The sequence below is a fragment of the Hemiscyllium ocellatum genome, chromosome 2 (assembly GCF_020745735.1).
Source record: "Hemiscyllium ocellatum isolate sHemOce1 chromosome 2, sHemOce1.pat.X.cur, whole genome shotgun sequence".
Classification (NCBI taxonomy): domain Eukaryota; kingdom Metazoa; phylum Chordata; class Chondrichthyes; order Orectolobiformes; family Hemiscylliidae; genus Hemiscyllium; species Hemiscyllium ocellatum.
In genome coordinates this window covers 71,219,962-71,235,665 of record NC_083402.1, presented here as the reverse complement: position 1 = coordinate 71,235,665, position 15,704 = coordinate 71,219,962, and the positions used below count along the sequence as shown (strand labels likewise).

Genomic DNA, 15,704 nt, shown 5'->3' with positions numbered 1-15,704 from the left:
ATTCCAGAATACTGAGAGGGGCATGGAGGAAATAGCTAGGGCCTTGACAGATCATTGTACATGCTCTTTGACCTCAGGTGAGGTTCCAGAGGACAGCAGACTGGCTGGTGTTGTTCCTTTCTTTAAGAAGGGAAACAGAGATAATCCTGGTAATTACACACTGGTCAGCCTGAAGTCAGTGATGGAGAAGCTGTTGGAAAAGGTACTGAGACACTGGATTGATTAAAGTTTGGAGGCAAATGGACTTGTTACTGATAGGCAGTGTGGGTGTGAGAGAGTAAGGTCATGTTTAACCAACTTGGATATTTGTTTTGAAGAGATGACAAGAATAATTGTGGGAAGGGCAGCGGATGTCACCCATATGGACTTTAGTAAGGCATTTGATAAAGTATCTCATGGCAAGCTCGTACAAAAAGATAGAATCTCATGCAATCAGGAGTGTGATGGCTAGATAGATACAGAATGCCAGTAGCAGTGGAAGAGTGCTTTTTGGAATGAAGATAAGTAACTAGCGGTGTTCTGCAGTGATCGGTGCTGGGGCTTTTGTTGTTCGTAATTTACCTAAGTGATCTGGAGGAAAATGTGGGTGATCTGATATTAAGTTGGTAGATGACAAAAAAATTGATAGTGTTGCAGGAAGTGAGGAGAACTATCAAAAGATATAGTAGGATGTAGACTGCAGATTTGGGCTGAAAAGTGGTAGATGGAGTTAATCTGGACAAATGGAAAGTGTTGCATTTTGGAAGATCAAATTCAGTTGCAAATTATACAACAAATGGCAGAACCCTAGGGAGCATTATTATACAAACAGATCTGGACTTGGACTCATGAGGAGTGTCAGCTGGAATGCCATTACGGATCAACTGCACCAGAGGATGTGATTGTGATCTCCATTTCACTGTGGAATCAGAACCAACATCCTCACTTTACTCACAGTGCACGTTATGACAGACAACTCAAGAAGCTAAAGAAACTGATCAGTAGTGGAAGCTCGCTACTGCTCCCATAATCCCTATCAGCACTTTTTGGATGATCTGGCAAGATGGTGGTAGTGGTAATATAACTGGACTAGAAATTCAGAAGTTTAGGCTAATACTCCATTGCTATTAAGTTTAGAAAGCCATTACAGAAGCTGGTCGAATTCAGTGAATAAATCTGGAATCGAAGGCCCAACTCAGTAATGGTGCCTAAGAAACTACCATCAACTACCTCAAAATGTTGATTCATTAATGTCCTTTGGAAAAGTAAGTCAATAATACTTTTCCTAGTCTGACATGCGACTCCAAGCATAGCACTGAATAGACTAGGGAACCACTTCATTTCAAGAGCAATTAGCAACGAACACTGCCGTTACTAACAGTGCCTACATTCTGTGAAAAAATATTTTTGAAACATCTGAGCCTTTCAGGTGGCTGGCCCAGTGCACTATAGTCTCTACAGCACTACTCCTTCATCAGGTGGTTATGGAGTATAAGATCTTAAGACAGAATTTCTAGCAAAAGATTACAGTGTCATACAGTGATATACTGAACAAACCTGGATTGTTCAGTCTTTCACCTTTTAGAATACAGGTCTTCGCTCTTTAATATATAAATCCCAGAATTTCTTTTAAATCACCTTCGAGATAACTGAAGGTTTTATTAAAAAAGGTGAGAGGACAGAGTCTGTCTGCATCCCAATCTTGAGTCAGAGTGGTTCTATTTCCAAAGCGGAACTTGCAAAACATCGCATTATTGACTGCCTGCAGATGGTGCATTTTTTGAGCAAAATAGAATGTATCTGCAAAATATAAATTCCACAAATACAAATTCACCCCATAGACCTGAATATGTGTGCGCGCATGCATGAGACAGAGTGCACGTGCGAGAGTGTGTTTGCATGTGTAAAAGCTTGATAGAGTATGTGTGGGTGTGATGGAGTATAAGTCTGTGAGGGGGGGGGTGCACGCGCTGTACGTGAAAGAGTGTGTAATGTAGTAGGGTCACCTGTAGTGCGACATGAACCCAAGATCCTGGTTAAGGCCATCTCATGGGAATTTTGGGTTCAAGTCGCACTACAGGTGACCCCACCGCACACTCATCCTCACCCACGCAAACACTCTCTCTCAGGTTTATACTCCATCACACCCACACTTTACCAAGCTTTGACATGCAAACACACTCACGTGCAATCACGTGCACACACACACAAGTCTATGGGGTGAATTTGTATTTGCCAAATATTTTGCAGATGGATTTTGAGCAAAAGAGAATGCAAAATCTGCAGGCAGTCAATACATGTAATATTTTGTAAATTCCACTTTGGAAATAGAACCGGTCTGACTCAAGACTGGGATACAGACGGCCTCTGACCACAAACCTTTAATGCACTGAGCTGAGATGCCACCTTTTGTTATAAAACCTTCAGTTATCTCAAGAAGGTGACTTAAAAGACGTTCTGGGATTTACATATTAAAGAACCAAAACCTGCATCCTAAAAGATGAAAGACTTAATCTCGGTTTGTTCAATATATGTAATATTTTCCTATAAATTCTGTCTTATGATCTTATACTCCATAACCATCTGATGAAGGAGCAGTGCTCCAAAAGCTCGTGCTTCCAAATAAACCTGTTAGATGATAACCTGGTGTTGCATGATTTCTAACTTTGGCTCTTATCAAAGACCAAGCTGCTAATCACTTATGAGGCATCAGATAGGTCTTATTTGGAACATTGTTGGTTACCTTGACCAAGCTGGGCTCTTGTGGGACAGCAACAGCATTCCTACCCCTGGATCAGGAGGCCTGGGTGCAAACCACACCTGCTCCAGAGGTGTCATAACATATCTGAACAGATTAATTAGAAACATAGGTTAAACAAAAATAGCCGTGTCACCAGGACAACATTATTGGGGGGTGCAGAAATGTAGAGGTGAGGTTGCAATCAAATCAACCATGAACTTAGTGAATGGCAGAACACACTCAAGGGCCAAATGCTTCCACGCTATTTTCGGTTAACTTATGTTTCTAACCTGTTCAGAGATGTTATGACACACCTCTGGAGCAGGTGGGACTTGCACCCAGGCCTCCTGATCCAGGAATAGGAATGCTGCTGCTGTGCCACAAGAGTCCTGCCTACCAAGCTGTATTTTGTTCAAATTTCTCAGTTTCACATTCTGATACTGCCATGTCAATACTTTCAATATGGCTTCATTTTCCTTTACCAAGGATTCCCCAACTGTGGTTGATGGCACTTCTAATCGTGTTCATCCCATTTGCCAGAAACATGGAAAATATGAAGAGTAAGCCATTCAACCCTGACTCTGCTTCATTATTTAGTATAATCATAGCTGATCATTGACATCGATATGCTAATCCTGTTCTCCTTACATATCCCTTCACCCTTTAGCCACAGCAGATTAGTACATCCTTTCTTCTGCACTTCACTCTTCCCATTATTCAGATGGACCTCAAGTTCAGTCATTTCTCATGTCATTTCTGCATGCACTCTGACTCTGGTCACTAAATCATTGAAATTAAGCTTATGATAAGCTCAATGAGCAGCATCTTCTATTTCACTTAGATAGTTTACAACCATCTGGAAATCGCAACATTAGTCATTTTAGATCCTATACCTCCATTTGTTGTTAAATTTCTTCTGCTCTCCACACTAGCATAAAAGCAATCTTTGTTCTTTCTTCCTTTCTTGTTTCTTAAAATCTGATACACATTGTTTAAGTTCTGGTGGAACATTATGAATGTGCAAAATAATGTTACCTCTACAGATACCCCCTAATTTTAATTTTTCAAGTTGAAACATAGAAAATACATGAAGGAATAGACCATTCAGCCCTTCAGACCGGTACCACTATTCAGTACAATCATAGCTCATCATGCAATTTCAGTATCCCATTCCCACCCTCTCCTCATACCTTAGATCCCTTTAGCTGTAAGAGCCACATCCAGCTCCCTCTTGAGTATATCTCATGAACTGGTCCCAACAGCTTCCTGGGAGAAAGTTTCACAGGTTCAGAGCTAAGTGAAGAAATTCTTCCTCATCTCAGTCCTGAATGGCTTACTTCATTCTTAGATTATGATCCCTATCTCTGGACTTGTCCAACATATGCGACAGTCTTCCCACATCTAGCCTGTCAAGTCCATTACAATGCTGTATGTTTCTAGGAGATTCCCCGTTCATTCTTCCAAATTCCTGCGAATGCAAGCCCAGTCAATTCAGTTCTTCCTCATGTCAGTCCTGCTGTCCCAGAAATCAGTCCACTGAACCTTTGCTGGACTCCTACATTAGCAACAATGTCCTTTTTCAGACGAGGAGATCAAAACTGCACACAATACTCAAGGTGTGGACGCATCAAGGTCCAGTAGATATTCTTACTGATACTCAAATCCTCTCGCTATGAAGGCCAGCATGCCATTAGCTTTTCTGCAACCAAAGTGGATAACCTCACATTTATCCACGTTATATTACATGACTTTTCTTTCAATGTGGTTGAGGCTAGATAAGCCTTCATTAAAAAAAACTTCATTGCAAACAAAGAATCTCTGCAAAATCTGAATTAATTGCTTTGATAGAAGTGAAAATGAGAAACTTTCAGAAACAGGTTTCTGTTTAAAAAGAGAATTATAGTAGCCACCTGTCCTAATTAAGGAAATTTTCCTTCAATTAGTACACAAAATGCCAAGTAATGATTCTGCCCAACTGCAGTTGTGCAAACGCTGAATTAACAGCACCCTTCTGACTGTCAAATGATAAGCCAGCATACTAACCAAAATATCTACCTCTAGGATTGAAAGGGCTTCAAAGTAAAACAGGTTTGAAACAACCAAACCAAATGTCCAATGCAGTAAATATACAACCACTTGTAAAATTATTGTGTTTCCTAAATCCACCCAAATTTCTCCTTCCTAAAACAAAAAAAAATCATCCTTGTCACCTATTCAGCATACCAAATGGCCTCTACGTAACTGAAAATGATCTAGGATTTGAGCCATTGACAATTCAATGCCTTAGTGAGGAAAAGTTGCACTGTAGATATGCAATCATTTAAATAAAACTTCAAAACCATGTGTACATAGAAGTTCTCATGGCATTTCTAGTGAGAGAAGGATAATTATCCCCAATGATCTAAACAATATTTATGCTTCAAGCAAGATCGCAAAAACAGATTACCAGATCAATTTCACACTGCTGTTTGGTTGCCATTTTTAAAAAAATACAATAGTGACCACAACCACAGATAAGGCTGAATGAGTGCACTGCACCTTGGCCCCACTACTCCACAAGTCACAACATAAAAGTAAAATAATTTTCTCAAAATGGCCAATTAACACCATTAGTTTTAAATTAATAAACCAATCTGGCTTCTTTATAAAAGCAAAGCTTATTCAATTAAGCCAATACATGATGACATGCATTGTCAGTAACATAGGGTCAAATGTTTATCCCTCAAAACTATCACCAGAAAAAAAAATGAAGTGTTCAGAAAAAAGGGAAAAACCTTGACACAGAATGACTTTCTGGAAAAATAACATTTTGGACAATTGTTATTCTTGAAAATGGAAATATAAATCCTACAATGCTCCAAAGTCTGCTACTGGCATGTGGTCACTAATCATACAGGGTTGTCACTGGAATATTTCTAACTCAGTTTGCTCAGCAAATACAATTTGGCAGGATCCTCAATCAATCAAGAAAAAAACTCATCTTAAACTCTATTCAGAAATTGGAGAAATCAACTGGACAATCCCTCCACCTATGCTTTTTCCCCCAACTGAGACTAGATATCACAACGTATAGTATTCAAATTGCCCAGCAGCGTTTATAGCAAATCAAGCAGTCATGAACCATGTGATTTCTCGGAAGCCTATTAAAAATACACAGCACTTCCAAGGACCAGATTTTCGAGTTCATTAAAATCTTGAAATAAACATTTTCCACAATCCGTTAAAAGTTTAAATCTTTAAACTTTAAGTCCAAGGAGTTTTAAACATGAAACATCTTTTTAATGCTATACTTCAATAGTTCACTGGCTGTCAAGCAAATATGCTGAAAAGCGTAAACAAACCTAAGGCTTTCTTTATTGACCTCGCAGCTACACGCGTAATATTCTACTTCTGTTGAGTGTATTTTGGAATGAAGAACATTGGCAGACTTTTGTTCCAGTGAATCTGCACTGTCGCCGATTGCAGTTTCCCTACTGACGCCCAACTCAGGTTTGGCGCATTTGGTACCTAAGTACTTTCTGGTGTCTACTCGTCAGTAACATAGCGTCAAGTTTAAAATACTAAATTATTGCTACTGTGGGACGTTACTTGGTTACATTAATTACAGTTCATGTAATTGAACTGTAATTAAGCCATTCCCACTCAAGTATCCCACTAGGAAAACAAGACTGAGTTGAATACATATGGAGTAAATCTACCAGCTTCAACAGGTGAGTACCTGTACAGAACACGTATTATCCAAAAGGCTCTTTACAAAATTGTGATGAAAATAATTATTAGCATCCCGACTCAGCCCGATGTTTACCCAGGTTCCACGAGTTGTCTGTGGCCAGGACGGGCATACTTGTGTACGATCTCCTGGAGCTGTGCACAGGTGCACAAACCGCCTTCGGCTACACACGGTTCTGAGGATCCCTTCCATCCAAATGGATGTGGTTACTCAAAGAAGCGACTTGTTTTGACGGCTGCTAAACAACACCCACCCCAAACACGAATCGGCTGTTCTGCAGTCCTCCGCGGGCTGACACACTCACCGTGAACGGTTCATCGCCGATGTTGCCCACCGAGAAGCAACTGTCGCCGGGGTTGACGGCACCGGTTAAGACCTGGTGAAGATTCATTCTCCTCTTAACGTCTCGTACCCTCCCGCCCGGCGAATAAAGCGGCGAATCAGCCTCCCGGCCGGTTCCCGACTCCTCGGCTCATCTCAGACTAGCAAAGGAGACAGCCGTCCAAAGGACACCTGCACGCTGGACCGGGTCGAACTGGACTGGACCGGGTTGGGTTGGCCCTGCGTTCACTCGGTCCCGGTTGACGTATCTGATGGCCGCCGTCCTCCTGACCGCTCCTCGTCAACACCGCTCGCAACGTCCCGCCGCCATCTTGCTGACACATCCAACTCTCGCGAGAGCTTGGTGCCGCGAGGAGGGCGGGGCTCCTGTTGCCATGAAGACGGGTCACAGGACAAGTTCCTTGAAGCTCTAGCTCCATGCCAGCCTGGTCTGAGCCTGTCACTTTAATGCACACAGCATTTATATGGAACTTCTCACAATCTCAAGACGTCTCAAAGCACTTAACAACCACATAATGTGGTTCTTTATTTTGCTGCAAAGGAATGTGGGCCCAGCTGTGTCGTGGAAGGAGAGATTTAAAACAAATTGATATATTCGAAGAAAAGGGAATCAGAGCTGAGCTACAGATTGAGGTCACCAAGCACGAAGAGTTACAGAGGTTGGGGAGGATCTGGCAATGAGGAACATGGACGAGGACTTGAGCGACAGTGAACAATGATGAAAGTTGACAGAAATGGAACAGGATGATAAAGTATTAAAGATGTGATTTTGTGATAAGTACCACAGTGGTTAGTTGAACAAGTTAGATGCTGCACTGTATAACTGACTAGAAGATTTTGGTAAGTGGCAAAGATTTGTCACCGCTGAACTGAGTTACAATAAAAAGGCAGTATAATTCAAGCATTGACAATAATGTTATTGATTAATGATTGCAAGTGAACTGTCATTCTGGAGAAAAACGATAAGGATAGCAATAATTGTTGATCAAGTTGAGTCAGCATGTGGATGTACCGACCCGAGAAGGTGCAAAACTGATGTGTAAGTGGGGGAGCACTTTGGGGTCAGTGACCATAATTGTATTAGTTTCAAAATAGTGATGGAAAAGGATACACCAGATCTAACAGTTGAAATTCTAAATTGGAGGAAGACAAATTTTGATGGTATGAGGCAAGAACTGTCAAAAGCTGATTGTGGGCAGATGTTTACAGGTAAAGGGACCAGTGGAAAAATGGGAAGCCTTCAGAAATGAGATAATGAGAGTCCAGAGACAGTATATTCCTGTTAGGATGAAAAGAAAGGCTGGTAGGTGCAGGGAATGATGGATGACTAGAGAAATTGATGGTTTGGTTAAGAAAAAGAAGGCAGCATATGTCAGGGTCACTGAGCCGGAGGGTGAAGCAGATTATGTTCAAATACCCAATCACACTATGGAAACAGGTAAATACCTCAGGCCCTCACATCACATAATCCGCCTTACCATGCTAAAGACTTGGGCCCTTTGGTCCACTGTGCAATCACCAGGGCTGATCCACAATGTTATCATCTGCAAACCGCCAAGAAGGGATGACTGTCCTCTATTATCGAAATCCTACCTCTCACCGGGCCTCACTCCTGTACCATGAAAGTTGGGATGTCCTTGATTTGTTGCACCCTGATGTATGGGCTGAAACATTCTCCCATGTTGGACTTATGGAACGTGAACCCATTCAGATCACTTTAAAACCAACCAAATGTTACTCTGCCATCGACCTGTCAATACCCACTGAAACAAAAGACGATACCGAGCCTTACTGCTCGAATTGATGATTTTCTCCATCAAGGCATCCTGGTCCCTTGCCAATCACCCTATACCGCCCAAAATCTGGCAGTATAGACTGGTTCTAGACTTAAGAGCTATCTATGCTATTTTACAGCCTCTTCATGCCCTGGTCCCAAATCCAGCTCATATTCTAGTCGTGGAACAATCACATGCTAAATTTTTCACTGTTGTTGACCTGCAACAGGCTTTTTTCTCTCTACCCATTCATGAAGATAGTCAGTACCCATTTGCCTTTACTTTTAATGGCCAACAGTTGATGTGGACTTGACTACTTCAGGGCTTCATACATTCACTGACGCTTTTCTCTCAGGCCTTACAGAAATAATTACAGTCTCTCACCCTCACAGATGGGTCTGCACTGATCCAATATGTAGACGACCTTCTTGTTGCCAGTCTAGATGAAGAATCTAATCACTCCGATGTTGTCCTCCTCCTCAACTATCTGAAACTCCTGAACTAGGTGTCTCTCGATTGCACAAACCTAGGAAAAGTTCCTAGGTTTCATCCTGTCGGCTGACTCATGCACCTTGAACAGAGCCATATAATTCCTATTGTCAACTTCCTGGTCCCGACAACTGCAAAACAGGTTTGTCAGTGGCTGGGCATGGTCAATTTCTGCCGACAATGGATCCCTAACGTTGCTGTCCTCGTCAAGATGTTGACCCCTTTTACTTCCTACAAAGGTACCTTCGAGCTTACCTCAGAGGCAAAGCAAGCCTTTGATGAACTTAAACATGCCTTGACACAAGCTCCAGCTTTGGGAAAACCCCTCTATGACAGACCTTTCCAACTTTACTGCACTATTCTGGATGACTGTGCTTCCTCAGTTCTCACTCAACTACATGGAGATCGATACTGCCTGGTAGTCTATTTCTCTACTAAACTTGACTCTGTTGCCTGAGGACATCCCCGTTGTATTCAACTTTTTACCGCTATTTATCTTAGTTTACAGTCTGCAGGGAATCTCATACTTCAGCAGGACATTGCCTCATGCAATGATCGCAAACAGTTGCAAACTCAACATTTGACTGCCGCTCGCCAAAACCATTATGAGGTAGATGTCCTCAACAACCCCGGACTGACCTTTATGTACTGTACCACTATCAATCCTGCGATTTCCTTGCACATTCCCCTGTCACCCTTATCCACTCCAGATCATGACTGTTTTCTCCTCACCTTTGAAGACATCCAAATTCATCCAGATCTTTCCAATGCCCCTATCCCTGACCCTGACATCAATATGTTCACTGATGGTAGTTCTTCTACTGACCATACAGATACTCGCCTTTCAGGCTACACGATAGTTGATGATCATGGCTCCGTCTTGAGATCAGCTTCTTTTGAGATTTTCTTTTTTGCCCAACAAGCTGAACTTTTTGTCCTGATTCGTGCCTGCATCCTCGGGACTGGCCTTCGAATTAACATTTACACTGACTCCCACGATGCTTTTGGGGTTGTGCATGATATTGTTCAGCTCTGGAAAAATAGAGGGTTTTTGATGTTTTCAGGTACTCCCATTTCTCACGGCCAGCTTGTCCCAGACCTTTTAACCGCACTCCTGCTCCCAAAACAGGTTTATAGAACATAGAACAACACAGCACAGAACAGGCCCTTCGGCCCACGATGTTGTGCCGAACATTTATCCTAGCTTAAGCACCTATCCATGTACCTATCCAATTGCCGCTTATAGGTCACCAATGATTCTGACTCTGCCACTCCCACAGGCAGCACATTCCATGCCCCCACCACTCTCTGGGTAAAGAACCTACCCCTGACATCCCCCCTATATCTTCCACCCTTCACCTTAAATTTGTGTCCCCATATATCACTCTGTTGTACCCAGAGAAAAAAGTCTCTAACTGTCTACTCTATCTATTCCCCTGATCATCATAGAAACCTCTATCAAGTCACCCCTCATACTTCGCTGTTCCAATGAGAATAGGCCTAGCACTCTCAACCTATCCTCGTACGACTTATTCTCCATTCCAGGCAACATCCTGGTAAACCTCCTCTGCACCGTCTCCAAAGCTTCCACATCTTTCCTAAAGTGAGGCAACCAGAACTGCACACAGTACTCCAAATGTGGCCTTACCAAGGTCTTGTACAGCTGCAACATCACCTCATGACTCTTGAATTCAATGAACGCTAATACACCATAGGCCTTCTTACAAGCTCTATCCACCTGAGTGGCAACTTTCAAAGAGCTATGAACATAGACCCCAAGATCCCTCTGTTCCTCCACCTTACTAAGAACCCTACCGTTAACTCTGTATTCCACTTCTTATTTGCCCTTCCAAAATGGACAGCCTCACACTTTACAGGGTTGAGCTCCATCTGTCATTCCTCAGCCCAGCTCTGCATCATATCTAAGTCCCTTTGCAGCCAACAACAGCCCTCCTCACTATCTACGACTCCACCAATCTTCATATCGTCTGCAAATTTACTGACCCACCCTTCAAGTCCCTCTTCCAAGTCATTGATCAAATTTACAAACAGCAGAGGACCCAGAACTGATCCCTGCGGAACTCCACTTGTAACTGGGCTCCAGGCTGAATATTTACCATCTACCACCACTCTCTGACTTCGACCGGTTAGCCAATTCTCTATCCAACTGGCCAAATTTCCCCTATCCCATGCCTCCTGACTTTCCGCATAAGCCTACCATGGGGAACCTTATCAAATGCCTCACTAAAATCCATGTACACTACATCCACTGCTCTACCCTCATCCACATGCTTGGTCGCCTCCTCAAAGAATTCAATAAGACTTGTAAGGCAAGACCTACCCCTCACAAATCAGTGCTGGCTGTCCCTAATCAAGCAGTGTCTTTCCAGATACTCATAAATCCTATCCCTCAGTACCCTTTCCATTACTTTGCCTACCACTGAAGTAAGACTAACTGGCCTGTAATTCCCGGGGTTATTCCTATTCCCTTTTTTGAACAGGGGCACAACATTTGCCACTCTCCAGTCCCCTGGTACCACCCCCGTTGACAGTGAAGACGAAAAGATCATTGCCAACGGCTCTGCAATTTCCTTTCTTGCTTCCCACATAATCCTAGGATATATCCTGTCAGGCCCGGGGGACTTGTCTATCCTCAAGTTTTTCAAAATGCCCAACACATCTTTCTTCATAACAAGTATCTCCTCTAGCTTACCAGCCCGTTTCATACACTCCTCTTCAACAATACGGTCCCTCTCATTTGTAAATACTGAAGAAAAGTACTCATTCAAGACCTCTCCTATCTCTTCTGACTCAATACAGAGTCTCCCACTACTGTCCTTGATCGGACCTCCCTCGTTCTAGTCATTCTCATCTTTCTCACATACACATAAAAGGGTTATCCTTGATCCTGGCCGCCAAAGATTTTTCATGCCCTCTCTTAGCTCTCCTAATCCCTTTCTTCAGCTCCCTCCTGGCTATCTTGTATTCCTCCAACGCTCTGTCTGAACCTTGTTTCCTCAACCTTATGTAAGTCTCCTTCATCCTCTTTACTAGATATTCAACCTCTCTCGTCAACCAAGGTTCCCTCACACGACCATCTCTTTCCTACCTGACAGGTACATACATATCAAGGACACATCCTATCTGTTCCTTGAAAAAGTTCCACATTTCAAAGACATCCTTCCCTGACAGCCTATGCTCCCAACTTATTCTCCTCAGATCCTGTCTTGCAGCATCGTATTTACCCTTCCCCTAATTGTAAAACCTACCCTGTTGCACGCACCTATCTCTCTCCATAACCAAGGTGAAAGTCACAGAATTGTGGTCACCATCACCAAAATGCTCACCCACTAACAAGCCCATCACTTGTCCCGGTTCGTTACCGAGTACCAAATCCAATATGGCCTCCCCTCTGGTCGGACAATCTACATACTGAGTTAGAAAAGCTTCCTGGACACACTGCACAAACACTGCCCCGTCCAACCTACTTGATCTAAGGAGCTTCCAATCAATATTTGTGCAGTTGAAATCGCCCATGACTACTACCCTGTGGCTTCTGCACCTTTCCAAAATCTGTTTCCCAATCTGTTTCTCCACATCTCTGCTGCTGTTTGGGGGCCTATAGTAAATACCCAACAAAGTGACTGCTTCTTTCCTATTTCTGACTTCAGCCCATACTACCTCCAAAGGCAGATCCCCCTCGAACTGCCTTTCTGCAGCCATTATACTATTTCTAATTAGCAACGCCACACCCCCTCCTTTTTTACCACCCTCCCTAATCTTACTGAAAGATCTGTAACCAGGAACCTCCAACAACCATTCCTGTCCCTCTTCTATCCATGTTTCCGTAGTCTCAAGTACTGATCCACGCCTTAAGTTCACCCACTTTATTTCTGATACTCCTTGCTTTGAAGTATACATACTTGAACCCATCTCTGTGTCTGCAAGTATTCCCTACCTTCTCCACAGCCTCCCTACATTCTTAGACATCCTGAAAAACAGCTAACCTACTTGCTGGACTACAAGTCTGGATCTCATCCCCCTGCCAAATTAGTTTAAAACCCTGCGAAGAGTGCTAGCAAACCTATCTCCCAGAATATTGGTACCCTTCTGGTTCAGGTGCAACTCGTCCTCTATTATCAAAAGTGTTGCCCATACCACTGGCCAATCCCCTGTTGACATTGGTAACCGTGCTGCTGATGAGTCTACGAAAGATGCCTCTCGTGGCCATCTTATGATTGTGCCTAAAATGATGAGCCAGACTGAAAGCTCTGACAAGGCTGAGTCGACCTCTGACAAACTAATGCCAACCATTTAAGATGTTGTTATCTTACAGGGGACACCTCTGACTCTGAAAAGCTGCTGTGGTCCAAGGCCAGCTGTTATTGTAATCCTGTTACTAATCTCTGGACCACTTTGGCTGGTCAAATTTGTATGTCTGATGCTCTTGCCTAATGGGTCATTGACTGTCTCCACAATGCTACTCATTGTGGTGCTCGCTCGACATCTGACCTCCTCTTGACTACCTGGTGGCACCCTCACCTCCAGCAGATGGCCCAAAGTGTCAGTGCTCGATGCTTCACCTGTCAAGAACACACCCCGGGCAAGTCACACTCCGGTGGGGCAGACACCCCTCCCTGAAGGGCCTTCCAAACCCTTCAGCTTGACTTTATTGAGTTCCAAAGGTATTAGCACTATTAGTACATTCTGGCACCTCCATCTTCCCAACTGTGGGATGGAAGGAAGCAGCCTGGGACAATAACAGCATCTCTTATTGAAAGACCCACCTCTTTTTATTGAACAACATTCACCCTAAGTGCCAAGGGCAACCATATTTTGTAGCCAAGGACTGCCTGTATGTTCAAGGTAGTCACAAAGATAGGCCTGCTTCTTATTGGGAAGCCCCCTCCATTATCTATACTAAGCCCGGTTATTACTTTTTCAGCCAAGGCAAAGCGACCAACTTCCTTGTTCTAGATGAAATAGGTACTCCCCGTGCTGTAGCTGTAGGGACACTCTTCCCAACCACTTGTCCCTGTTCAACTACCTGGGAATGGGGTTGGGGTTTCCCTACCAAACGTTGAGTTTCACCTGAATTCTGCACGCATTGGAAGAATGCTAAGGCTTTGGGCAACAGTAAAGCCCATTCTTGGGGCTACGCATGTCTTAGTGCTTTTTCCTTTGGAGGATCTGCAGGAGTTATTAGCCATCAAAACTGAAATTATCTTATTTGCGGTCTCACCCTCTTGGGCAATGAGATGGCCTTGGCAGGAGTTAATGATTTACTCTCAGAATTACATCTATTTTACCAGGAAAACCAGTACGCCCTCGACTACCTACTCACCAAAGAGAGTGGGGTTTGCGCCATAGTAAAGGGCAAGTGTATGATGGCGGTTACTGACCTCATTGAGAACATTACCAAGTATGTAGATAACATCTGCACCTTCGTCAATCAAATGATAGAAGGCACTGAATGGGGAGATTGGTTTCGGCTCATGGAACAACTAGTTGATAAATCTGGCCATGTATATTGGTATTATTTTAATTTGTCTCTTTGCTGGCATTGCTATCATTAAATGTATTATTGCTGAGCTAATTAATTCTGTTGACAACATTGATTCCCCTCAGAGAATGCTCCTTCTCCGTCCAGATGAGGATGAGGAGAAGCAGTTGTGAACCTATGCATCCTCCTTGGAGGAGGAGCAGGAAGTATGGCTGGCTGTAGCATCCATTCAATTGGACTGATCTAACCTATGTCCTCCCATCCTATGGTGTGGTCATGAAATGACCAAAGGGGGGGGGTGACGATCTAAAACTTGAATACAGGCTGACGTGACTAACTGTAGTCAGGGGCAACCACTTAACGAATGCTCTAAATAACTATTGGTGGCAACAAAATGGCTTCTCGATGCAAATAACATGACAAAATGACTTCTTGGCTGCAAACTGACAATTCTGCTAAAGCTGCATAAAATGGCTTTTAAGTTACTAACTGTTAATTCTGCTATAGCTGCATAAGTGACTAACCACAGTCTGTGTCAATAGAGATTAGCAGACAATGCGCTCTTTAAAAGCTTGAAGGCTTGGTTAGTGAGATAAGGGTGGCCTAAGTGTTGGAAAATGAAGTTGGTTCCCAGGAAATATCATTGGACCAAGTAACTATCAAATAAAGCAGTATCATGTATTGATTGGTAATAGTTTGAATGTACTATGAAAGCCTGTACCCTTCTCTAAGAAAAGTATAGAAATGCCTTTGTTTTAAGCCATGTGTGCAGCTCTTCCAAGGAACATGGAAGTGCATAACCTCTGTGTTTCAGGATGCTCTGTGCCCGGCCGTATGAAAAATCAAGAGTGAAGTCTTAGCAGCCAGACCGATTGCAAGTGTTTATTAACCGATCGCAGAATTGAGAAACTCTGTGGGGGTCCAGATCTTCACTGCCTCTATTACATCTGCTCCCAGGAGGAGCAATTCTGCTGTAGAACATCTTAGATGACCTCCTTTTTTCAAAGACCCCAAATTGGTCCCACGTGGTTGATGATGTCCTACAACATATCTCCTCCACTTCCCGCACCTCCTCCCTTGAACCCCACCCTTCCAACTGCAAGAAGGATAGAATCTCCCTGGGATCACCTTCCACCCAACCAACCG

The 15,704-nt window shown here is 43.3% G+C and overlaps 1 protein-coding gene across 7 annotated transcripts in view; it reads right to left on the bottom strand.

The window, feature by feature from the left end:
- dmxl1 (Dmx-like 1) overlaps positions 1-7,103 on the bottom strand; it is a 223,220-nt gene extending 216,117 nt beyond the window's left edge. For all 7 annotated transcript variants that reach the window (XM_060837582.1, XM_060837607.1, XM_060837615.1 and 4 more), the window contains exon 1: positions 6,754-7,103. In XM_060837582.1, the coding sequence (XP_060693565.1) occupies positions 6,754-6,840 (87 nt within the window). In that variant the 5' untranslated portion in view covers positions 6,841-7,103. The remainder of the gene's footprint in view (positions 1-6,753) is intronic.
- Between the last annotated feature and the right edge of the window lie 8,601 nt (positions 7,104-15,704).